The 24,268-nt window shown below is 52.6% G+C and overlaps 1 protein-coding gene across 1 annotated transcript in view; it reads left to right on the top strand.

Annotated features, from left to right (window-relative positions):
• Window positions 1-24,268, top strand: part of BID (BH3 interacting domain death agonist) — a 36,040-nt gene that overhangs the window by 8,125 nt on the left and 3,647 nt on the right. The window contains exons 2-4 of the mRNA XM_032140050.2: window positions 13,197-13,266; window positions 18,952-19,162; window positions 23,491-23,630. Coding sequence (XP_031995941.1) covers window positions 13,255-13,266; window positions 18,952-19,162; window positions 23,491-23,630 — 363 coding nt within the window. The 5' untranslated portion in view covers window positions 13,197-13,254. The remainder of the gene's footprint in view (window positions 1-13,196; window positions 13,267-18,951; window positions 19,163-23,490; window positions 23,631-24,268) is intronic.

The following is a 24,268-nucleotide window of genomic DNA, read 5'->3' as shown; positions in this document are numbered from 1 at the left end:
ATATTACTCTTACATAATGTTTAAGATTATGACAAATATAAGTTTGTGTTCAAATAAATGTGTTCATTATTCTGAAAGTGTACTGTACCAAGATAAAGCTTAGGTAACAAAACCTTGGACTGATATTAAACGGAGTTGAGTAGGTATTCTTTGGATATCGACATACTTACTCAGTAAGACAGAATAGTAAAACGTTGGTTACTAGGTATACCTAGTTTTTTTTCAGCTCTAAAAAGAGGCCGTATCTTGGCGTGCAGTCATGACCTTGGCAAGTCACTTCTTTCAATGCCTCAGTTCCCCATCTGTCAAATGGGGGTAATCATACTGACCTACCTCACAGGGGTGTTGTTGTGAGGCATTGTAAGTCCAAGTTAATAGAATATTGCAGGGTCCTCTGTGGAGGATGTCTCGGGTGCTCTGTGGAGGATGTGTTGGGTCCTCTGTGGAGGATGTGTTGGGTGCTCTGTGGAGGATGTGTTGGGTCCTCTGTGGAGGATGTGTTGGGTCCTCTGTGGAGGATGTCTCGGGTCCTCTGTGGAGGATGTGTTGGGTGCTCTGTGGAGGATGTCTCGGGTGCTCTGTGGAGGATGTCTCAGGTCCTCTGTCGAGGATGTCTTGAGCTGGACACACAGGCTTTGGTCCTCACTGAGCTGTCTCCAAGACTGGGACTACTTACTGACTTGGCAAATTCTCTATCCCCGACCCCTCATCAAAGCTGCTAGTTCGGATGTTGACAGTGTTTTCATGAATGTTGGAATCTTACCAGTCCAGACTTACTTAGGATGTTGTTAGGGAAGGCACTTGGGATTTTCTGTGTCTTACATTCACAGAGGGAGGCCATTTCAGATTCCAGAGCATTGGATTAGGGAATTCTGAGGCAGGGATGCTACTGCTTATTTCTCTCTGCAGGCTGGGGATGAAAGTTCCATTCCCCATGGGTTTGAAGCAGACTCAGACTGTCTGAGGATCAAAGCAACCCTTAATAGTTTTGATTTATTTTTTTTTTTTTTGAGACGGAGTCTTGCTCTGTCACCCAGGCTGGAGTGCAGTGGCGCAATCTCGGCTCACTGCAAGCTCCGCCTCCCGGGTTCACGCCATTCTCCTGCTTCAGCCTCTCCGAGTAGCTGGGACTACAGGCGCCCGCCACCACACCCGGCTAATTTTTTTTGTATTTTTTAGTAGAGACGGGGTTTCACCGTGGTCTCGACCTCCTAACCTCGTGATCTGCCCGCCTCGGCCTCCCAAGGTGCTGGGATTACAAGCGTGAGCCACCGCGCCCAGCCTAAAACAAAACATTTCTATTGAGAAGAACAGCATTGTGTCAGTGTTTCTGCAGATCTCCTAGGTGTCTGACTGAATAGAGGATACCTGGGTTCTCGGTTTTTGCAGTATCTCTTTCGCTCAGCCCCTGAGAAAGTCCACTGTACCCTCATGAGAGAATGGCAGAAGAAACTGTGTTATGGAAGCTTTTTAACCTCACAGATTCTCTGAAATGGGCCTCAGGCACCCTACGATATCCTGGTCCACACTCTCTCCTAAAGCGATTTACCAGTGTTTTCCAAAACGTGGTAAAAACGACAAAAAACATAGTGAAGGGTAAAGCTAGGTATGTGCCTTTTATCATCTTGGTACCTGAGTCTGAAAAGCAGCAAGGAATTATGTCACAATTTTAGCAAAGTTTGCTGGCCTTGATGGTCTTGCCTTCTTTGTTTACTCATTAACGCCTTTGCCTTCAAAGTGAAAGATTATGGCCAGGCGCGGTGGCTCACGCCTGTAATCCCAGCACTTTGGGAGGCCGAGGCGGGTGGATCACGATGTCAGGAGATCGAGACCATCCTGGCTAACATGGTGAAACCCCATCTCCACTAAAAATACAAAAAATTAGCCGGGCGTGGTGGCGGGTGCCTGTAGTCCCAGCTACTCAGGAGGCTGAGGCAGGAGAATTGGCGTGAACCCAGGAGGCAGAGCTTGCAGTGAGCCAAGATCGCACCACTGCACTGCAGCCTGGGCGACAGAGCGAGACTCCATCTCAAAAGAAAAAAAAAAGTGAAAGATTATTCTTTCCTCTCTGTGTAATGCACCTGGATGGCAGAGGTTCTGTACAGCAGAATCATCTTTGATGCTTTATGTTGACTTTATTATGTTTGTGCTTATTTAAGGGGAAAAAACAAAGAACAAAGGTTCATCACTTGTGAAAGATCAGGTTTGTTTTGTTAATGGATAATCAAGTCTTCCCTCTCAGACACCCGCGAGCCTGCCTTAAACAACTGTCCAGATTGCCTCTAAGACTGTCCCTGAGACTCTGAGTGCCCCTGGAGAACCATAAAGATGTGATCATTCACCTTATAGAAAGAAAAATACTATAGACATAATGAGGTTTGTTTTAAGCGTTATCTTGTAAGACCCGCACGGGAAGAGTGGTTGTCAAATCACAAGAGACGCTGGCCATGGCTCGTTGGTTCAGTGTGTATGTGTAAATGTTATTCATGGAAATATTTCAGAAGTTCTGGGCTTGGCGGGAGGCCCCGTGCTTGTCAGTGCCCCCCCTTGCTCCGTGTAGGATATTTTCATTCAGAAAATATCTGAATAACGCATCTGGCCAGATGCGTTAGAGAATCGTTATGAAAAGAGACTTTGACTCTTCTCGTGCTGATGTTCCCCACGTGGGAAAGGATTGCCTGGTGCTTTCACCGGTGACTATTAGAGCCTCTGGGCCCAGGCTTCTGCACTGACGTTATCTCAATGGCTCTCAGACCACCCCAGTGCGCCGGGCCAGGGCTTCGTGAGGGTGGAAGCTGTGGCTCCGAGTCCTGCAGAATGCGATGGGCTGCTGAGGGAACTGAATCGTGGTGGTTTGCTTGGAATATAGCTGACGTGTTCATTTCTGTTTTCTAGATATAAGGGAAAATGCTTTCTCATTCTTAGTGTCTGTAATCTGTAATGATTTAGTAGGCTCTGCTGCGGTAGATGGATATGAAACTTTTTTTTTTTTTTTGAGACAGAGTCTTGCTCTGTTACCCAGGCTGGAGTGCAGTGGAGCAATCTCAGCTCACTGCAACCTTCACCTCCTGGGTTCAAGCAATTCTCCTTCCTCAGCCTCCCGAGTAGCTGGGACTACAGTTGCCTATCACCTCACCCGGCTCATTTTTTGTATTTTTAGTAGAGCTGGGATGTAGAGTAGAGATGTTGGCCACGCTGGTCTTGAACGCCTCCCATCAGCCCTCATCAGCCTCCCAAAGTGCTGGGAGTATAGGCATGAGTCACTGTGCCCGGCCAGATATGAAACTTTTTTTTTTTTTCTTTTTGGAGACGGAGTCTCACTCTGTCGCCCAGGCTGGAGTGCAGTGGTGCGATCTCGGCTCACTGCAAGCTCTGCCTCCTGGGTTCACGCCATTCTCCTGCCTCAGCCTCCTGAGTAGCTGGGACTACAGGCACCCGCTACCACGCCCGGCTAATGTTTTGTATTTTTAGTAGAGACTTAGGTTAGCCAGGATGGTCTCGATCTCCTGACATCGTGATCCACCCGCCTCAGCCTCCCAAAGTGCTGGGATTACAGGCGTGAACCACCTCGCCTGGCCAAAACATTTTTAAATGATATCACTTTCTCAGTGAACCCCCATTCTCACTGTCTCCTTATTTTTTGTGGTGATATAGTTATTTACATAGGTTCAGTAAGAATCTGTCCTTTTTAAAATTGAAATTTGAAATTTAAAAAATTTTAAACTTTAATAATAATAGTAATTTTTAGAGATGGGGCCTTACTGTGTTGCCCAGGCTGGCCTTGAGCTCCCGGGCTTTCAAGCAGTCCTCCCACCGCAGTCTTCCGAGGAGCTGAGATTACAGGTGCACACCACTACACCTGGCTCTGTTTTTTGTTTGTTTGTTTTGAGACGGGGTCTCACTCTGTCACCCAGGCTGGAGTGCAGTGGCATGATCTCAGCTCACTGCAACCTCCGCCTCCTGGGTTGAAGCAATTCTCCTGCCTCAGCCTCCCGAGTAGCTGGGATTACAGGTGCCCGCCACCACACCCGGCTAATTTTTGTATTTTTAGTAGAGATGGGGTTTTCTCCATGTTGGCCAGGCTGGTCTTGAACACCTGACCTGAAGTGATCCACCTGCCTTGGCCTCCAAAATGCTAGGATTACAGGTGTGAGCCACCATGCCCAGCCCACACCTGGTTCTTGTTCTGTCGCCAGGCTTGAGTGTAGTGGCGCGATCTCGGCTCACTGCAACCTCCGCCTCCCGGGTTCAAGCGATTCTCCTGCTTCAACCTCCTGAGTAGCTGGGACTACAGGCGTGCACCACCACACCCAGCTAATTTTTGTATTTTTAGTAGAGACTGGGTTTCACCATGTTGGCCAGGCTGGTCTTGATCACTTGACTTTGTGATCCACCCACCTTGTCCTCCCAAAGTGCTGGGATTACAGGCATGAGCCACCGTGCCCGGCCCACCTGGCTCTTTTTTAAGTGTATATTTTTTATTGTGGTAAAATAGATATAGCATAAGATTTCCCATTGTAAGCATTTTTAAACGACAGTTCAGTGGCATTCAGTACAGTCTCATTGTCGTGCAACCATTACTACCAATCATCTCCAGAACTTTTTCACCTTTCAAACCAGAAATGGTAGCATTAAACACTAACTTGCCACCCCCAGCCCTTGGCAGGTGCCTTTGTGAAGTTGACTACTCTGGGCACCCCTTGGAGATAGAACCACATGTATTTGTCCTTTCATGACTGGCCTAGTTCACCCAGCATAATGTCTTCAAGTTCATCTGTGTTGTAGCGTGTGTCCATTGTATGTCACCCCATGTTTTGTTTTTCCACTCATCTGTTAGACATCTGGACTATTTTGTCCTTTGTCTGCTGTGAGCATGGGTGTGCAAATGTGTGTTCCAGGCCCTACTTTTCAGTTCTTCAGCGTAATACCCAAAAGCTGAATTCTAGGTCAAATGGTAGTTCTAGGTTTAATTTTTTGAGGGACTGGCATCTGTGCCTTTTCTCAAACTAAAATGTAACTGGATAAGTTCCTAGTGCAGCCAGGGCCTTCCCTGGAATGCCGTATTTGTAAAGGATGCTGACCACCCACTTCTAGAGGAACTGAGGCCACCGTGAAGCCAGTGCCTGCGAGCTCTCGGCCTCCTGGGAAGAGTGGCTCAGCCCCAGCTCACAGCGTGGCAGGAAGGTTACTTGCCAGCAGCTGAGGAACTTAAGCTCTTTGAGGGACCTGAATAAAAGAGATAAGAGACTGAATGTACAAACAGACATGACTGGACCCCATTACCTTCAAGGACCCCCAGGAGGCCACAGGCCAGCTTGTGGAGCCAGATGCTGTCGCTAGCAACCATCCAGGAAGCCATGCCGTAACTAGAGTCTGTGCTGTCAGCCCCACATGGCCAGGGCTTGATTGACTGGCAGCTTCCTGAAGTTTTGTCTCTGCTTCATCCAACTTGAGACCAAGTAGAGAAGCCATAGGTGCACCTAACGGATTGATAGGTAGCTTCCCTTGGAGCCTCTGCCAGGCAAATGCGAGTGACAGCGGCCGAGTCCCTTGCTGTTGCGAGCTCTGAGAACACACCCTCGCCTCACCTTTGGGTGGGCTTCACTCGCCCAGGCACTGCAGGAGAAACCTGCTGAAATTGCTTTCTTTTTTTTCTTTTTTCTTTTTTTTGAGATGGAGTCTCGCTCTGTCACCCAGGCTGGAGTGCAGTGGCGCAATCTCTGCTCACCGCATGCTTCGCCTCCCGGGTTCACGCCATTCTCCTGCCTCAGCCTTCCGAGTAGCTGGGACTACAGGCGCCCGCCACTGTGCCCAGCTAATTTTTTTTGTATTTTTAGTAGAGACGGGGCTTCACCGTGTTAGCCAGGATGGTCTGGATCTCCTGACCTTGTGATCTGCCCGCCTCAGCCTCCCAAAGTGCTGGGATTACAGGCATGAGCCACCACGCCCGGGCTTTTTTTTTTTTTTTTTTTTTTGAGACAGGGTCAGGCTCTATTGCCCAGGCTGGAGTGCAGTGGCGTGATCTCAGCTCTCTGTAACCTCCACCTCCCGGGCTCAAGCAATCCTTCCCCAGTAGCTGGGACTACAGGCACATGCCACCATGCCCGGCTAGTTTTTGTATATGTTATAGAGGCTGGGTTTCGCCAGATTGCCTAGGCTGGTCTTGAACTCCTGGGCTCAGGTGATCTGCCTGCCCTGGCCTCCCAAAGTGCTGGGATTACAGGCGTGAGCCAGCGTGCCCGGCCGAAGCCTGGTGGTTTCTTAGGCTTAGTTTCCAGCCCTCCGAATAGCAGATTGTTGATGGTGTTCAAGGGCAATCTAAGATTCCTTCTGAAGATAGCCAGGGAGAAGCTGCTTTTGTGCTCTCATTGCTGTTTGATACTGCATGGCCCTAAATTAGTCAGAGAAGCATAAGGAGGCTTAGTTGAATTGAACTCTCGCTGCACCATGTAATATGGTCAGGTCAGTCTCATGAGTCCTGCTCTTTTGTGTTAAAGAATCCTTTGCGGCCGGCAGAGTGGCTCACGCCTGTGATCCCAGCACTTTGAGAGGCTGAGGGGTGGGGCGGGGGGCAGATCACAAGGTCAGGAGTTTGAGACCAGCCTGGCCAACATAGTGAAACCCCATCTCTGCTAAAAATACAAAAATTAGCCGGGCATGATGGTGCATTCCTATAGCCCCATCTGCTTGGGAGGCTGAAGCAGAAGAATCACTTGAACCCAGGAGGTGGAGGTTGCAGTGAGCCGAGATTGCGCCACTGCACTCTAGCCTGGGTGACAGAGGGAGACTCCATCTCAAAAGAAAGAAAGAAAGAAAGGAAGGAAGGAAGGAAGGAAGGAAGGAAGGAAGGAAGGCAGGCAGGCAGGCAGGCAGGCAGGCAGGCAGGCAGGCAGGCGGGCGAGTGAACTTTGCCCAGTAGAAAATGACCTGTGCCTTGTGGCCGTTGGGCCCAGTTTTGCGTCAGTTTGTGAGCGCATTTCCAGTTTCCCCGTTGCCTGCGCACACAGTTCTTGGACTCCTTTGAATGGTTTTAACATCGCTGTTTCCCCTGTTAAAAAATGAGTTAATAAAACCTTTCACATGTGTTCATTTAAGAACAACAACAACAGGCCGGCTGCAGTGGCTCATGCCTGTAATCCCAGCACTTTGGGAGGGTGGATCATGAGGTCAGGAGTTCCAGACCAGCCTGGCTAACATAGTGAAACCCCATCTCTGCTAAAAATACAAAAATTAGTCGGGTGTGGTGGTGTGTGCCTGTAATCCTAGCTACTCAGGAGGCTGAGGCAGGAGACTCACTTGAACCCGGGAGGCAGAGGTTGCAGTGAGCCGAGATCATGCCATTGTACTCCTGCCTGGGCGACAGAGCGAGACTCCGTCTCAGAAAAACAAATAAAAAAAAAAAAAAAAAAAGGAAATCACCTTCTCCAAACCCTTTATTTTTCTTTTCTTTTTCTTTTTTTTTTTTTTTTTTTTTTTGAGACAGAGTTTGCTCTTGTCGCCCAGGCGGTAGTGCAGTGGTGCGATCTCGGCTCACTGCAACCCCCCGCCTCCCAGGTTCAAGTGATTCTCCTGCCTCAGCCTCCCGAGTAGCTGGATTACAGGCATGCGCCACCATACCCGGATAATTTTTGTATTTTTAGCAGAGACGAGATTTCACCATGTTGACCAGGATGGTCTCAGTCTCTTGACCTCGTGATCCACCCGCCTCAGCCTCCCAAAGTGCTGGGATTACAGGCATGAGCCACCATGCCCGGCCTCCAAACCCTTTATTTATTTATTTATTTATTTATTTATTTATTTATTTATTTATTTTTTTTTTTTCTTTTGAGACGGAGTCTCGCTCTGTCACCCAGGCTGGAGTGCAGTGTTGCGATCTCGGCTCGCTGCAAGCTCCGCCTCCCGGGCTCACGCCATTCTCCTGCCTCAGCCTCCGGAGTAGCTGGGACTACAGGCGCCCACCACCATGCCCGGAGAATTTTTTTTATTTTTAGTAGAGACAGGGTTTCACCGTGTTAGCCAGGATGGTCTCGATCTCCTGACCTCGTGATCCACCCGCCTTGGCCTTCCAAAGTGCTGGGATTACAGGCGTGAGCCACTGCACCCAGCCCAAACCCTTTATTTTCCTGAAGACACCAAGGCCCAAAAAAGTGAAGTGTCAGGAATTCCTTTCCCTACCCCTCTCCTTTTCTGATTAATTCTTGGGCATTCTTCAGCGACCCAAATGGCACTGCCCCTTCTCTGGGTGACCAATCTAGGCGATGGTCCATGTGTGTTCACATTTCCGGGTTGGAGCTTTCCTTGGCGCTGCACGGAGCATGCTGTGAAGTTTGGTGGGTGGATGGACGTTCCTAGAGCAGCACGACGTTCCTAAATTAGCCAGGCGTGGTGCTGGGCACCTGTAGTCCCATCTACTCGGGAGGCTGAGGCAGGAGAATGGCGTGAACCCAGGAGGCGGAGCTTGCAGTGAGCTGAGATCGTGCCACTGCACTCCAGCCTGGGTGACAGAGCAAGACTCCAACTCCAAAATAAAAAAGAAAAGAAAAAAAAAGAAATTCAGGCCAGGCACGGTGGCTCACGCCTGTAATCCCAGCATTTTGGGAGGCCAAGGTGGGCGATCATGAGGTCAGGAGTTCGAGACCAGCCTGCCCAACATAGTTAAAGTCCGTCTCTACTAAAAATACAAAAATTAGCTGGGTGTGGTGGCACACACCTGTAGTCCCAGTTACTCAGGAGGCTGAGGCAGGAGAATCTCTAGAATCTGGGAGGCGGAGGTTGCAGTGAGCCAAGACCATGCCATTGTACTCCAGCTTGGGTGGGTGACACAGTGAGACTCCGCCTCAAAAAACAAAACAAAACAAAAAACTAGAAAAGAAATTCAGTGAGTCAGCTGTTGCCTGTGAGTGCGACTAGGAAGACAGGGATGATGCTGACCAAGGAGAGGACTGCCCTGCAGAGATCTGGCCCTTAAAAACCTTCCTCCGGGAGCACCCGTGTGCTGTGCCTGTCCCCGTGTGGCCCATGCCTCTGTCTGACCGACTGCATGGTGTTTTCAATGAGTTCCAGGACATTTGGCTTCCAGAGTGCATGGGAGACACATGAGCCTCAGAAGCAAAGCTGGCATCTGAGCATACTCGTGAGGGCCTGGCACCTCCCGGCTCAGCAGCAGTGAAGCTGCCCCCTGCCCTCCCTGGGCACCCTGGAGCCTCAGCTGTGTCTCCAAAACCAGGGCAGAAGTGCCTTCCTGGCGAGGCTGTGGTGAGGATTGGAGGGGAGGCCTGCAGAGGGGCCTGGTGGTGCCTGCTGGGGTCCTTCTTGTCAGAGGTGGTATTTGTCACCCCCATCTGGCAGAGTCCTGGAGACTGGGGGAATGGCACCCCCGTCCGGCAGAGTCCTGGAGACTGGGGGAATGGTACATGCGGGGCTCGGCACCTCACCCTGCTCACTGCGAGGGCCTCAGGGATGCTGGCTGTGAGTGTCCTGGCATGAGGGCAGCCTCACTGAGGTGAGGTGGGGTATTTCCCGTTTCCCACCTGCCTGGCCGTCTTCCCACTGGCCCTTGGAAGAGAGGGGACATGAACTCCTGGCTGCCTGAGTTTCCTTCTTCCTGGCAACTTTGTTTAGGAGTTGGGATGGGGGTAGGGCCGCTATTGACGGGGGAGCCTCTGTGGTTTCGAGGGCGTCTGCATCCATGCCCTCCTAGGCCCACTCACAGCTGCAGTTGACTCACTGGATTTCTTCTTAAGTGACAAATGAAACAGAGGTTACCCGATGCAGGGCTGCTGCTCCGCCTGAAGTTGACCAGCCAGGCCTAGGAATGCCGCTCCCTGCTCCTAAAGCCCTCCAAGGCGGTTGTCTAGGGGAGGTGGCCTCATGTCCCAAGGTATGGGGCCCCCAGGGTCTGGGCCGTGTGGCCTCAAGGCACAGCCCAGGGGAGCTGCCCTCACTCTGTCCTCTCCCGAGACTGCCACAACACCTCGCCCCTCTGTTGTCCCATATGATCATGGATTTGATAGAAAATGTCCCACTGGGGGGCCGGGCGCAGTGGCTCACGCCTGTAATCCCAGCACTTTGGGAGGCCGAGGTGGGCGGATCATGAGGTCAGGAGATCGAGACCATCCTAACACGGTGAAACCCCGTCTCTACTAAAAATACAAAAAATTAGCCGGGCGTGGTGGCGGGCGCCTGCAGTCCCAGCTACTCAGGAGGCTGAGGCAGGAGAATGGCGTGAACCCGGGAGGCAGAGCTTGCAGTGAGCCGAGATTGCGCCACTGCACTCCAGCCTGGGGGACAGAGCAAGACTCCATCTCAAACAAACAAAAAAAATGTCCCATCGGGGTACTCATCACAGCCCTGTCTTCAGTGGTGACAATGCTAAGCTATTCACATGTCCAACACTGGGGTTAGTGGTATTTGCTGTGTATGTGACACACCAGCATGGGTTAGTGGTATTCCTCCGTGATGTGACAACATCCGTATGGGTCAGTGGTATTCTGCTGTGTATGTGACACACCGGTTTGGATTAGTGGGTATTCTGCCACGTATATGACACCGGTATGGGTTAGTGGTATTCGATATGTATATGAACACACTGGTTTGGGACTTCGGCCCTGAGCACTAGTGACACTTTGGGCTGGATGAATTGTGGGTTTGAGCTGATGAGTAATGCCCCCACTGCTACCCGCTAGGTGCCAGGAGCACACCCCCCATGAATGTCTCCAGACAGCTCTAGATATTTCCTAGGTATCCAAGTCGCCCTGGCTGAGAAGCATTGCATGAGACACAGCGTTAGGGTCTGGTGGGAGACTCACCGCAGTGCCAAAGTGGCCGCAGTCTGCTTGTGATGTGGGCGTGTATCTGAGTGTGAAGGAAGCTGGTTTTTGTGAGCTGCCTCCCGAGCTCGGAGGTGACAGTGGGCACTTTCCCCACAGAGACCCCTGAAGTTGTTCCTTGGAGAACAAAGTGGTGAGGGGCCTTGCGGCGGAAGCTAGGGTCTGGTCCACTGTGCCGTGGCCTGGGCAGTGGCCCTGGGAGGTGCTGTGGCCTCTGTGGCTCTGGGGTGGGGTCTGTCTTGCACTTTGTCTCTTGTGAGTGCAGACTCCCCTTCCTCCCCTGTGGAGCTGGCAGATGGCCCCGGAGCCAGATCCTGGTGCCTCCCTGTCCACATGCAGCACAGTCATTTGCTCTTGGTCCCTTCCTATGAAATGCACGGCCACACCCAGCCAGGGTTTCTCCTGGGCTCCCCAGAAGGAGAGTAGGGTGCAGCCTGCAACGGTGCAGGGTCCCCAGGCCTGTGCGAGCCCCCAGGCGGGGAGGTGGGTGAGGCGCCTGTCAGTGCTGCCTCCTGCCATCTCCTCTCTGCCTGGGCACAGGCTCTCTCCTCTGTTTGCTTTTTATTTCCTATGCATTCAGGAACCATGTGAAGTTGCCAATGCTTGGTTTTGTCCTAGAAAATGGCCATTTCATTTGGTTCAACCTGATATTGTGTCTACACACACACACACACACACACACACACACACACACACGCAAATACTTTTTAAAACAGGATTATTCTATTCACAGTGTTCTGTAGAAATTTGTTTTCAGTCTTTCTAAGACACCTTACTATACTGATGCTACACAGATCTTTTTTTTTTTTTTTTTTCGAGACGGGTCTCACTCTCGCCCAGGCTGGAGTGCAGTGGTGTGATCTCCGCTCACTGCAGCCTCCACCTCCTGGGCGTAAGTGATCCTCCTGCCCCAGCCTCCCAAGTAGCTAATTTTGTATTTTTGTAGAGGGGGTTTCACCATGTTGGCCAGACTGGTCATTCTTTTTGAGACGGAGTCTCCCTCTGTCACTCAGGCTGGAGTGCAGTAGCGTGATCTCGGTTTACTGCAGCCTCTGCCTCCCAGGTTCACGCCATTCTCCTGCCTCAGCCTCCCAAGTAGCTGGGACTACAGGCGTGCATGCACCACCACGCCCAGCTAAGTTTTGTGTTTTTAGTAGAGACGAGGTTTCACCATGTTGGCCACGATGGTCTCTATCTCTTGGCCTCGTGATCCGCCTGCCTCGGCCTCCCAAAGTGCTGGGATTACAGGCATGAGCCACTGCTCCTGGCCCAGACTGGTCATTCTTTTATTTTGGAGCCAGGGTCTCCCCCTGTGCCTAGGCTGGAGTGCAGTGGCACCATCCTAGCTCACTGCAGCCTCGAACTCCTGGGCTCAAGCAATCGTCGTCTCAGATCAATCTTGGTCTCGATCTGTCACCCAGGCTGGAGTGCAGTGGCGTGATCATGGCTCATTGCAACCTCTGCCTCCCGGGTTCAGGTGATTCTCCTGCCTCAGCCTCCCGAGTACCAGAGACTACAGGTGCGTGCCACCATGCCCAGCTAATTTTTTTCTTGTTCTTTCTTTCTTTTTTTTTTTGAGACGGAGTCTCGCTCTGTTGTCCAGGCTGGAGTGCAGTTGTGCGATTCTCGGCTCACTGCAAGCTCCACCTCCCGGGTTCACGCCATTCTCCTGCCTCAGCCTCCCGAGTAGCTGGGACTACAGGTGGCCGCCACCATGCCTGGCTGATTTTTTTTTGTATTTTTAGTAGAGACAGGGTTTCACCGTATTAGCCAGGATGGTTTTGATCTCCTGACCTCATGATCCACCCGCCTCAGCCTCACAAAGTGCTGGGATTACAGGCATCAGCCACTGCACCTGGCCTAATTTTTTCTATTTTTAATAGAGACGGGATTTCACCACGTTGGCCAGGCTAGTCTTGAACTGACCTCAAGTGATCCTCCTGCCTCAGCCTCCCAAAGTGCTAGGATTACAGGCATGAGCTACTGCGTCCAGCCAGAAGATTTAATTTTTTACTTGTCAAATCCATTCTCTCTCTTTATAAACATTTTACATTTTATGATAATAAAATAATTTGTGAGCCAACGGCCCTGTTTCCCTGATGCCTGAGGTCTTCCTGGGGCCACATGGGAGGGCTGAATTCAGGTGCAGGGTCGGCCCCAGGGCACTGAGTGCCTGGGCGAGTATCTGGAATGAGGAAAACAAAGCTTGGCTCCGGCCAAGCAGAAAGGAACTCAGGATGCGCTGGTCAGGCCAGGACCTCGGCTCAGCCGCCATTTCGGGAGCACAGGCCAGCTTCGTCATCCTCCCAAGGGGTCCTGACCAGGGCTTCCCAGGAGCATCCGCCCACTCTGTGTGTCCTCTTCCAGGTCGCCATTGGGACACTGTGAACCAGGAGTGAGTCGGAGCTGCCGCGCTGCCCAGGCCATGGACTGTGAGGTCAGAGGCCAGATCCCCTGCGGGTGCCTTGTGGGGGGCGGGGTTGAGGGGTAAGGACCCTCGTGTCCCCCAGCACGCATCCCTGAGGGCTGAGGCTGAGCCCACCTGGCCCTTACCGCAGCTCGACACAGACAAACCCTTCCCAGCCCCTTCACTGAAGCAGACGAGAGCCGGGAAGTCCTCCCTTTCCCTGTCCTGCGCCTTCCTTGCACTCCGCTTTCGGTGCAGCCCCTCTACACCGTGCCTGGGGCTAACTGCAAGGGCGAGGGGGCTTTTGGTTTAAGACCATTTAACAGCCACAGGCTGTGGGTCCCAGCACTTTGGGAGGCCAAGGCAGGAGGATTCCTTGAGGCCAGGAGGTTGAGGCTTCAGTGAGCTGTGATTGTGCCAATGCACTGCAGCCCTATCCAAACAAAGGCAAAAGAGATTTAAGAACAAGAAAGTGGGCATTAGATAAGCACTTCATATAATTCTCTCAACTGTAAAAGCAAGACAACAATACTTATCTTGTTTAACCCATGCCATTGCTATGAGGAGCAAATAAATCCATACAGGTCAAATAAAAGTGCTGTAAACTGTAAGGTGTTTCAAAAATTTTTAACCCACTGGATTTAAATTTCCCTTCATAGCTGGGCGAGATGGCTCAGGCACATAATCCCAGTGACTTGGGAGGCAGAAGCAGGAGGATTGCTTGAGGCCAGGAGTTTAATTGAGACAAACCTGGGCAACATAGTAAGACCCTGTCTTTATAAAGATAAAAGCGGTGGTGTTCTGGGAGGGGAGCCCGGAGCCCCCGCCTTCAGCAGGACGCTCCCTGGATGCTTCCTTGTCTCTCCTTCCCTTTAAATGGTCTGGGGAGAGAAAAATCACAGCACACGGGTCAGGAGCCTGTCTCCACCCACTGCATCAGAGCCTCCTCCCGTCCCTCCTGCTGAATTCTGCAGCCTCTGGGCGCCCGGCACCAGGACCTCATGCTATCCTGGCAGCCTCTGGGAAGGCATCTGCGAAGTCTAATGCCTTGGTGCTTAGTGACTGGCAGCCTGTGTCGCGGTTCCTGAGCATGGAGAGCACCCAGCACCCAGGAGGTTCTCAGGTTGCCCCTACTGGGGTCCTTTCCAAAGGTGGGGATGGTGTGGATTTCAGCGTGGTGGCTGGAGGGCTGAGGCAGTGGCTCCAGTTTGATGTTAGTTACATGAACAGAGGAGATTGCAGGAGCTCCCCCGACCCTGATCCAGGCTTGTCAGTGTCCAAAAGACCACTCTGGGTTCCGCTGTCCCTTCCCACCTGCCGCTGCCCTTCAGGCTTCGTGCTCTGGCGGCCTCCGCAGGTAGAACACCACCGTCACCCGCACAGTGCCCTGACTCACTGGAGGAGGCGCCTGCCCTCCTGCCCGCCTCTCCCCAGGCCCCTCAGTGAGGGAGGGTGGACATCGCCACTCCCCTTTCTTGCCTTCGGAGTGAGGAAGCAGAGGCAGCAGTGAGGCAGCCCGCCCAGGGCCACAGAGCTGGGGTCACAGCGAAACACTCCGAAACTTTCTTTTAAATTATAGGGTTCAGACTTTTTTCCCATCAGAACTTTAATTCCGTGTAGATACTTTTTTATTTTTATTTTTATTTTTTTGAGATTGAATCTCACTGTGTCGCCCAGGCTGGAGTGCAGTGACGCGATCTTCGCTCACTGCAAGCTCCGCCTCCCGGGTTCACGCCATTCTCCTGCCTCAGCCTCCCAAGTAGCTGGGACTACAGGCACCCGCCACCACGCCCAGCTAATTTTTTGTATTTTAGTAAAGACGGGGTTTCTCCATGTTAGCCAGGATGGTCTCGATCTCCTGACCTTGTGATCCGCCTGCCTCAGCTTCCCAAAGTGCTGGGATTACAGGCATGAGCCACCGCGCCCGGCCAGCACCATCTTTTCCTTTCCACTGGAACTGATCTTATTATTTTTGCCTCCATTAGGTCACTTTTGTAACATGTCTTGCAGGATTTCCTGTGTTGATCGTTTCTCTTAACATATTTTTCTCCTGTGATCTAAAAAGATAAAAAACTATCAATTCTTTTATCAAAAGTGGATCTAGAGGCTGGGCATGGTGGCTCACACCAGTAATCCCAGCACTTTGGGAGGCCAAGGTGGACAGATCACCTGAGGTCAGGAGCTCCAGACCAGCCTGGCCAACATGGTGAAGCCCCATCTTTACTAAAAATACAAAAATTAGCCAGGTGTGGTGGCAGACGCCTGTAACCCCAGCTACTTGGGAGGCTGAGGCAGGAGAATCCATTGAACCTGGGAGGCGGAGGTTGCAGTGAGCTGAGATCGCACCATTGTACTCCAGCCTGGGCAACAGAGTGAGACTCTGTCTCCAAAAAAAAAGTGGATCTAGAAGATCAAAAAAGGGCATGGTTCCATATTGGCACAGCATAAGCTCTATTCTTGGAATTAAATGGCATCCATCTTCCGAGCCCACTCCTGTCCTGTGGGGGCCAGCCCAGCCTGTCCCTGAGGCACTGGTCCAGACAGGAGCCTGTCCACACAGCTCTCCACCCACTGGGTCCAGTGCTTGGCTTCGCGGTCACTTGCGGCACCTGGACCTCCTCTGGCGGTTGCCATTCTTTCCTCTCCCTCCCTGCTGCCTGGAGTCTTTATTTTCTGTGGGATCTTGAGTTTGATAACCTGAACTGCCGTGGTGGCAACGCCGCTCTGTGTCCAGATTCTGGATGCCAATTTACCAAGCGCAGGTCAAAAAGGTCCTTGGGCAGCGGCTGCCTGCGTTAGCTTCTTGGGGCTGCTGTAGGCAGTTCCAAGCAGGACAGTGGGTTTAAACAACAGGCGTGGATCCCCTCCCGGTTCTAGAGGCCCGAAGGCTGGAATCCCGTATCGCCCGGCTGCTTCCTTCTGGGGCGCTCTTGCAGCTCCTGTGGCTGCCTCTGTCTTCACATGGCGTCCTCTCTGTGTGTCTCTGCTTAAATCTCCCTCTCCTTTCTCTTACAAAGACACCAGTCATTGGATTTAGAGCCCACCCTAATCCAGTACGACCTCATCTTAACTTGATGACATCCGTGAAAACTTTATTTTCAAATAAGGTCACATTGACAGGTACTTGGGGTCAGGACTTGCGCGTTTCTTTTTGGGTGACACAGCTTAGCCCAGAACTGCCTGTGTCACCAGGACCGTTGCTTGAGGCAGGAATGAAGCACATCCTGTTTGTAAACTGTCTCGCACCGTGCGGCTGCTCCCTGCAGGAATTGTTAGGAATTGATGCAGTGGAATTTTGCATACAATTTTTCCTGTCTTCAGAAACAACTTTGGAGAAGTAAAGGCTGAATAGCAATACACAAGCACCTTATTTTACTTTATTTTAGATTCAGGGGCACACGTACATGTTTGTCACATGGGAATATTGTACACTGGTGGGGACTGGGCTTCCGGTATCGCACGGAGAGGGGCTCTTTCCGCGCTCCCCCGCCCCGCCTCCCTGCTGTAAAGTGCCCGGCGCCTGCTCTCTCCATCTTCGTGTCTATGGGCACTCATTGTTTAGCTCCCACTTATAAATGAGAACAGTCAGTATTTGATTTTCTGTTTCTGAGTTAGTTCACTTAGGGTAATGGCCTCTAGCTCCATCCGTGTTGCTGCAAAGGACGTGATTTTATTCTTTTTTATGGCTGCAGCAATATACAAGCTCCTTATTTTAAGCATTTTTTTTTTCTTTTTTGAGACAGGGTTTCACTTTGTCACCCAGGTTGGAGTGCAGCGGTGTGATCATGGCTCATTGCAGCCTCAAACTTCTGGGCTCAAGGGACCCTCCCGCCTCAGTCTCATGAGTAGCTGGGACTGCAGGTGCATGCCACCTTGGCTAATTTTTATTTTTTGTAGAGATGGGGGTCTTGTTGCCAGGCTGGTCTCAAATTCCTGGGCTCAAGCAATCCTCCTGCCTCTGCCTCCCAGAGTGCCGGGATTACCTAGCAAAGTGCCGGGATCACTTTGCTAGGTAATCCCTGGATTTCTGGATTACCTCCCAGAGTGCCAGGATCACCTAGCAAAGCATTAAAACAATTTGCTGCTGGGAGCAGTAGCTCACACCTGTAATTACCAGCACTTTGAGAGGCCAAGGCGGGGGCGGATCACGAGGTCAGGAGTTCGAGACCAGCCTGACCGACATGGTGAACCCTCCTCTCTACTAAAAATACAAAAATTAGCCGGGCGTGGTGGTGCATGCCCATAATCCCAGCTACTCAGGAAGCTGAGGCAGGAGAATCATTTGATCCCAGCAGGCGGAGGTTGTAGTGAGCCGAGATCACACTGCTGCACTCCAGCCTGGGTGACAGAGTGAGACTCCGTCTCAAAACAAAAACAAAAACAAAAAAACAATTTGCCCTGTAAGAACTGTCCTCTAAGGCCGGGTGCAGTGGCTCACACTTGTAATCCCAGCACTTTGGGAGGCCGAGGCGGGCGGATCACGAGGTCAGGAGATCGAGACCACAGTGAAACCCCGTCTCTACAAAAAATACAAAAAAATTAGCCGGGCGTGGTGGCGGGCGCCTGTAGTCCCAGCTACTCGGAGAGGCTGAGGCAGGAGAATGGCGTGAACCCGGGAGGCGGAGCTTGCAGTGAGCCGAGATTGCGCCACTGCACTCCAGCCTGGGCGACAGAGCGAGACTCCGTCTCAAAGAAAAAAAAAAAAAAAAAAAAGAACTGTCCTCTAAAAGCTTTTGGTTTTTCTAATGAAAAATATTGTGGACTTAGAGGATAGAAATAAATTTCTGCCTACACTTCCATCTTCCCTCTCGCCCTTCTCTGGCAGCCCAGGAGGTCTTTTTGTGTGAACCTGGGCAGATCTCTGTGTCCCCGCCCTTCTTTGTGTTTTGTTCTTTCTTCCACCTTAGGTCTTTCTCTGGTCTGGGCACACGCAGCTGCAGGGCTCACCTTTGCTTGTAAGAATACAGCCCCAAACACAGTCAGTACCCCAAGAACAGTCCCTGCCATCTCCCGCGGCACAGACACTGGCCGAGCTGCAGCTGCCAGTGCTGCCCAGGGAGCTGGAGAGCTGTCGGCCAAGAGCCCAGCCCCTCTGGGTAGAGCAGGAGCCAGCCCCACCACTCCCTATGGGGTTCGGATTAAGGACACATCTACCCAAAGTAAACCAAGCTTGGCCAAAGGCAGGTGCCCAGCTGTGGTCACCACTCCGCAGTAGTTACCGAAAATCTTCCATCTGCCCAATACCCTCCTGAGCCCGTGAAGGAGATGAGCAGAAAGAGGCTCCGCCTATTGGAAGCACAGTCAGGAAAGATGGGCTCAGATTGCTGAAGGCTGCGTGGGAACTTGAAGAAAGCGTGCAAGCACAGGATGGCAGATGATGCCCTCGCCTCCCCGGAACAGCCTGTGGCCTTCTCACCCAGCGGGAAGCTCCTCAGCCACATCTTTCAGGAGGTCCAGCAGATTCCTCTGCAGAGGAATCCCTTTCTGCAGAGTCGGGGCTCGCTCCCTGCCATCTACGGGCAGTGCTGCTTAAAGCCGGGGTTGCAGACCTTGCCTCTGCCTGTTGAGACCTACTGCAGGGCCCTCCAGCCCACAGGGTCCCTCAGCTCTCTGGGACCTGTGAGGCTCTTTGGGCCAGCTGCACCTGGAGCTCTTTGCAGGAGGGGCCTCTGGCCTGGCTGAGGTCCCGTCTTCCTGACTCCCCTTTCCCCTCAGGTCAACAATGGTTCCGGCCTCAGTGATGAGTGCATCACAAACCTACTGGTGTTTGGCTTCCTCCAAAGCTGCTCTGACAACAGCTTCCGCAGAGAGCTGGACGCGTTGGGCCACGAGCTGCCAGTGCTGGCTCCCCAGTGGGAGGGCTACGATGAGCTGCAGACTGATGGCAACCGCAGCAGCCACTCCCGCTTGGGAAGAATAGAGGCAGGTAGGCGGCCGGCCCCACCTCCTTCCCCAAAGCTGGGCTTTTCTGTCACCAGTAACATTCAGGGAGCCTCAGGGCTGGAAGGGACCCCCCGGACTCAGCCTCTGCCTCTGCAGTTTCAGCTGCCACGTACGCTGGTGTCACTTAATCATTGGACTGATTGGTCTCTACTTGCTTCCCTCCAGTACTGCTAAACTCACTGCCTACCATTTTTGGGTGACTCTGTTAGAAAGTTCTTCCTTTCTGTTGAGCCAGAATCCCATGTACTGGTCTTGAGTCCCTTGTCTGGACCAACATAGAATGGTGTTTTTATCCAATTTTCCAAATGTGATTCTGATACAAAGATTGCAGACCACTTGTCTGCATTATATAACCCAAGGGGTTCTCACACTTGGCCTTATATCGTTTCAAGGACCTGGAGCTTTAAATGCTGGTGCCTGTGTCTCACCTCCAGAGATTCTGATTGGTTGGTCTGGGCATTGCTGGGTCTGGGCAAAGCCCCCAGGTGGCACTACCGATGTGGCCCCTGCCTCCCCAAGCAGGCCTGGCTGACTGTCCCATGGATTGAGGCCCACTGGTTTCACAATGACTTCTGCACTGTCTATACCTGACATATTTCCTTTCATATACATTATGCCCCGTGATTACCTATACGAGAACACAGAAGTATTTGGAACCTCATTTCCAGGTGAGGAACCCCAGGTCCAGCAAAGGGTAAATGACTAGCTCCAGATCACAGAGCTCGTGGCCATGTCACCGCCGGGACGTGGGGCCAGGCCCCTTCTTGAGCTGGGGCTCAGCCGCCCTCCCACTGTAGGGCACTGCCTCCAGGTCAGCATGGTTTCCAGACTGTTCACCTTTCCTGTTGCTGATCCCTGCGCTCTCCTCCAGCCTCCAGCTCCACTCTCCTTTGCCAAGGGGCTGCTTCTGCAGACAGGAGCCGTCCAGAGTGGAGGCTGGGGGCGTGTGGAGGCTCACCCACTTCCAGATCTGGCCCTGCGACGCTGGCTTTCAGTAGTGTGCACATTGAAATTACCTGAGAAACCTTTTCCAAATGCAGGCCTTGGGCCCTACCCCAGCTGCCTGCATCAGGCTGTTTTAGGGTGGGAGACTGCCCAGAGGATCCTGACGCAGGTAGAATCCCTGACCTGAAAGCCTGCAGGGATCCGCGGACCCTGGCCCAGGTCTTCCGAGCTCAAGGGTTGCGCTGCCCTCTGGTGGCTGTGGGGGAGACCAACAGCTGACCCAGCCTTCTGCCTCCCACCTGTCTTAGATCAGGGGCTTGAGGACGTGGCTGGAGTTCCCCACTAGACCGGGGTGGGTGTGGGGGGTGGGGGGAGGTGTCTGAGAACGTCTCTGCCTTCTAATCCAGCCAGCACATCTTCTGGCTGGCCCTGAACTGAGGAGAAACCCCAGATCCCCTTGGGAAGGTCCAGGAAGGGCAGGAGTGGACGGGCACAGCTCTGCTGTCAGCACTGCTGTGGGGGCGACTGTAGCCCCAGTCTGCCCTGGTGTTTTTCTCTCGCTCTTCTCCACGCCGGCCTTTGCCTCTAGACTGAGAAACTGGGGTTGACTCAAGTGGCACCTGCAAAAGTGATCACGGCAGTTCACTTAGCCTGCAGGTGACAGGGACTGTGAATCTAATCCCTGGCGAGCCTGAAAAGAGGGACAAGGTAGAGGCTCTGGCTGCCGGGGTTTCTTTGGTGAGTCCGTTCACTCGGCTGGACACAGACGGATCAGGAAAGATTCCTGTTGCTACTCGGCTGGTGGCCAGAGGCAGAGAGGACGTGTCCGTAACTGAAGCAAGGTGGATAAGCTTCGGGAACGAGCGAGGGACAGATTCGGTGCTGGGGGAGCGGTGAGGTGCTGGAGGAGCTGGGTGCTCTGCTCTTCAGGGAATCAGGAAAACTGGGGCTGCAGCTCCAGTTGAGCTGAGCCTTGGGGGTTGGGTACATTTGGTTCCTTGGAAACTGGGAAGAGGGAATGGCCATCTTTTAAGCAAAAGCCCAGCGGCTATAAACGCTACAGTGAGGCTGGGTGCAGTGGCTCACGCCTGTAATCCCAGCACTTTGGGAGGCCGAGGCAGGTGGATCATGAGGTCAGGAGTTCAAGACCGCCCTGGCCAAGATGGTGAAACCCCGTCTCTACTAAAAAAAAAACAAAATACAAAAATCAGCCAGGCAGGGTGGCAGGAGCCTGTAATCCCAGCTACTTGGGAGGCTCAGGTAGAGAATTGTTTGAACCCGGGAAGTGGAGGTTGCAGTGAGCTGAGATCGTACCACTGCACTCCAGCTTGGGGGACAGAGTGAGACTATGTCTCAAAAAAAAAAAAAAAAAAAAAAAAAGCTACAGTGAATACTTGAGTTTGCCTAGGAAGCGTGGAAGTTAAGTCAGACGTACTTTGAGGCTGGGTCATGACTTGTCACTTAAGCAGAGGTGAGCACTTGAGAGGTTTTGAAGAGAAGTGATGTGGCAGCCATACTGCATGTCCCACAGACAGACTCCAGGGAGGCCATGAAACCCCCAGAGCACAGCTTCTAAGAACGTGCCCACTCCTTAGCACCTCACTTCCCCCAACCCTGCCCTGCTCCAAGGTCTGTGCTGTGAAGGTGGCCGAGTAGACTGGACGGCAGGGAGTGGGGCTGTCATCATCAGATGAGAGCTAAGGGGACCCCCACCAGGGTGGCGGCAGTGGCAGAGGGTAGGCAAAACACTTGTATTTGCAACATAAGGTGAGATTTGACAGCTGACTGAGGGTGGGTGCAGCAGCCAAAACCAAAAAAGGCAGAAGGAAGTTTCAAGCACAGAAAAAATAGAAGATTTAATGGGAGAAATAACAATAGCTGGCACCTGTTGAACACTTACTGGGAGCTAGGTACAGGGCCCATTCATTCATTCATGCAATTAAAACTTTCTTTAAGAAACAGGGTCTTGCTCTGTTGCCCAGGCTGGAGTGCAGTGGTGTGATCACAGCTCACTGCAGCCTTGAACTCCTGGCTTTAAGGAGTCCTCCCACCTCAGCCCCCTGTGTAGCTGGGATTATAGTTACGTGCAGTACACCTGGCTCCCTTTAAAAGTTTTTTTATAGAGGCAGGGCACAGTGGCTCACACCTGTAATCCCAGCACTTTGGGAGGCCAAGGCAGGAGGATCAGAAGGTCAGGAGTTCGAGACCAGCCTGACCAACATGGTGAAACCCGTCTCTACTTAAAATACAAAAATTAGCCAGGTGTGGTGGCGGGGCCTGTAATCCCAGCTACTCAGGAGGCTGAAGCATGAGACTTGCTTGAACCCAGGAGGCGGAGGTTGCAGTGAGCCGAGATTGCGCCACTGCACTCCAGCCTGGGTGACAGAGCAAGACTCCATCTCAAAAAAAAAAAAAAAAATGTTTCTTATAGAGGCAGGGCCTTGCTCTGTTGCTGGTGCTATCATGGCTTACTGCAGCCTCTAACTCCTGGCCTTAAGCAATCTTCTGTCCTCAGCCTCCCAAAGTACTGGGATTACAGGCGTGCACGACCACACCTGGTCCCTGCCATTGTTTATTGAGCACCTACTGAGTGCCATGTATTGTTTTAAGTGCTGGGTATTTGTCAGTGGACGAAACAGATTAAAAAATCACAGCCCTTAGGGAGCTTACCCTCTGGCAGGGGCGTCAGACAACAGCAAGTGCTGGGGAAGAAACGGAGGCGGCAGGGAGTGTGGCAGTTGAGCGTGGCCTTCATGGCGCTGCGACAGTGGTACTCGGACAGGGGCAGCACAGAGGCTGTGCGCCGGAGGAGGAGGACTGAGGGGCAAAGGAGGAGAGCTCTGGTTAGAAAGGCAGGGGAGATTCTCCAGGGCCTTGCCGGTGCCAGTGACAACTGGGGTTTTCCTGAGACAGGACTGCGAGGAATGGGGGCTCTCAGGCTCTAGAGGGCGAAGGTGGGTCTGGGACGCCGTCTGCCCACAGGGCCCCTTCCCCAACGGCTGCCCAGGCCAAGGCCAACCCTGTTAGGTTGTGTGGTGTGAGCCATGAAGCCGCTGCCAGGCTTGTACCTCAGGCGTGGTCGTGACGCCCCAGCTTCACTGGCCCTGCCCGTGGGAATGTGGTGCCTGTGTGCGGGAGCCTGGGCCTCAGCTGAGGCCCTGAGCTCTGGCACTGCCCAGAACCCAGCTCAGTGCTGGTACCCAGCCCGCCCGCCGTGGCCCTGGTGGAGTGGAGCACCTGCCCAGTGGGGGCTGGCCTTGTGCCATCGTGGACCTGTCCTTTCCTGGGGCAGGGTGGTGTGGGAGAGGGTATCAGGGCCATTTTCTGAGTCTGCTCTGTCTCTGCCGCTCCTGCCTGAACACACAGATTCTGAAAGTCAAGAAGACATCATCCGGAACATTGCCAGGCACCTCGCCCAGGTCGGGGACAGCATGGACCGTAGCATCCCTCCAGGCCTGGTGAACGGCCTGGCCCTGCAGCTCAGGAACACCAGCCGGTCGGAGGAGGTGAGTGAGGGCCTGAGGACCACGTGGGCGGGCAAGTGAGCCAACGGGGCCTGTCCCCTGCCTCTCACCAGGCAGCCCACTGTCCCGTGAGGCCACTCAACTCGTGACTGTCAGGTCCGGAACTCTGACAAAGTAACTGGACGTAGGGCATGGTTCATTGCCTTGCAAAAGAATTCAGCTGGTTGACATCGAGGAAACCTGAACCTTAAATCAGAGTAAAGAGTTTAGGGGTAAAAGCCTCTAAAAGATGAACGAAGCATGTTTGGCCAGCAGAAGAAACAGACACGTCCTTTGGTTGTGGGGAGTTTAATAATGGTGCCAGTGAGAACCGTAAGCCCTGGGAGTGGCGCCTGCTGCTCTGCTGAGCTCCTTGGTTGGAACCCACACAACTTTCTGAGCTCTACCATCTCCTTGGCACTGTCGGGGATACAAGATTGGTCCGGGGCACTATGTCCCCAGAACACTTAGCGGAAAGAACTACATCCTCTCAACTGCCAAATGCAGGCCTGTAGCGATAGGAGCTGAGAGGAGAGAAAGTTCGACTTTTTCGACTCTTACCAGCTGAAAACGCAGGCGTCCTCACCTCCTAGAAATCCAGTCATGCTTCTGTTCAGCGGGGCCAGCCTGTGATGTCCCAG

Source organism: Hylobates moloch, unplaced genomic scaffold (genome assembly GCF_009828535.3).
Source record: "Hylobates moloch isolate HMO894 unplaced genomic scaffold, HMol_V3 SCAFFOLD_19, whole genome shotgun sequence".
Lineage (NCBI taxonomy): Eukaryota > Metazoa > Chordata > Mammalia > Primates > Hylobatidae > Hylobates > Hylobates moloch.
The sequence above is the reverse complement of the archived record's forward strand: the minus strand, read 5'-3'. Positions and strand labels throughout refer to the sequence as shown.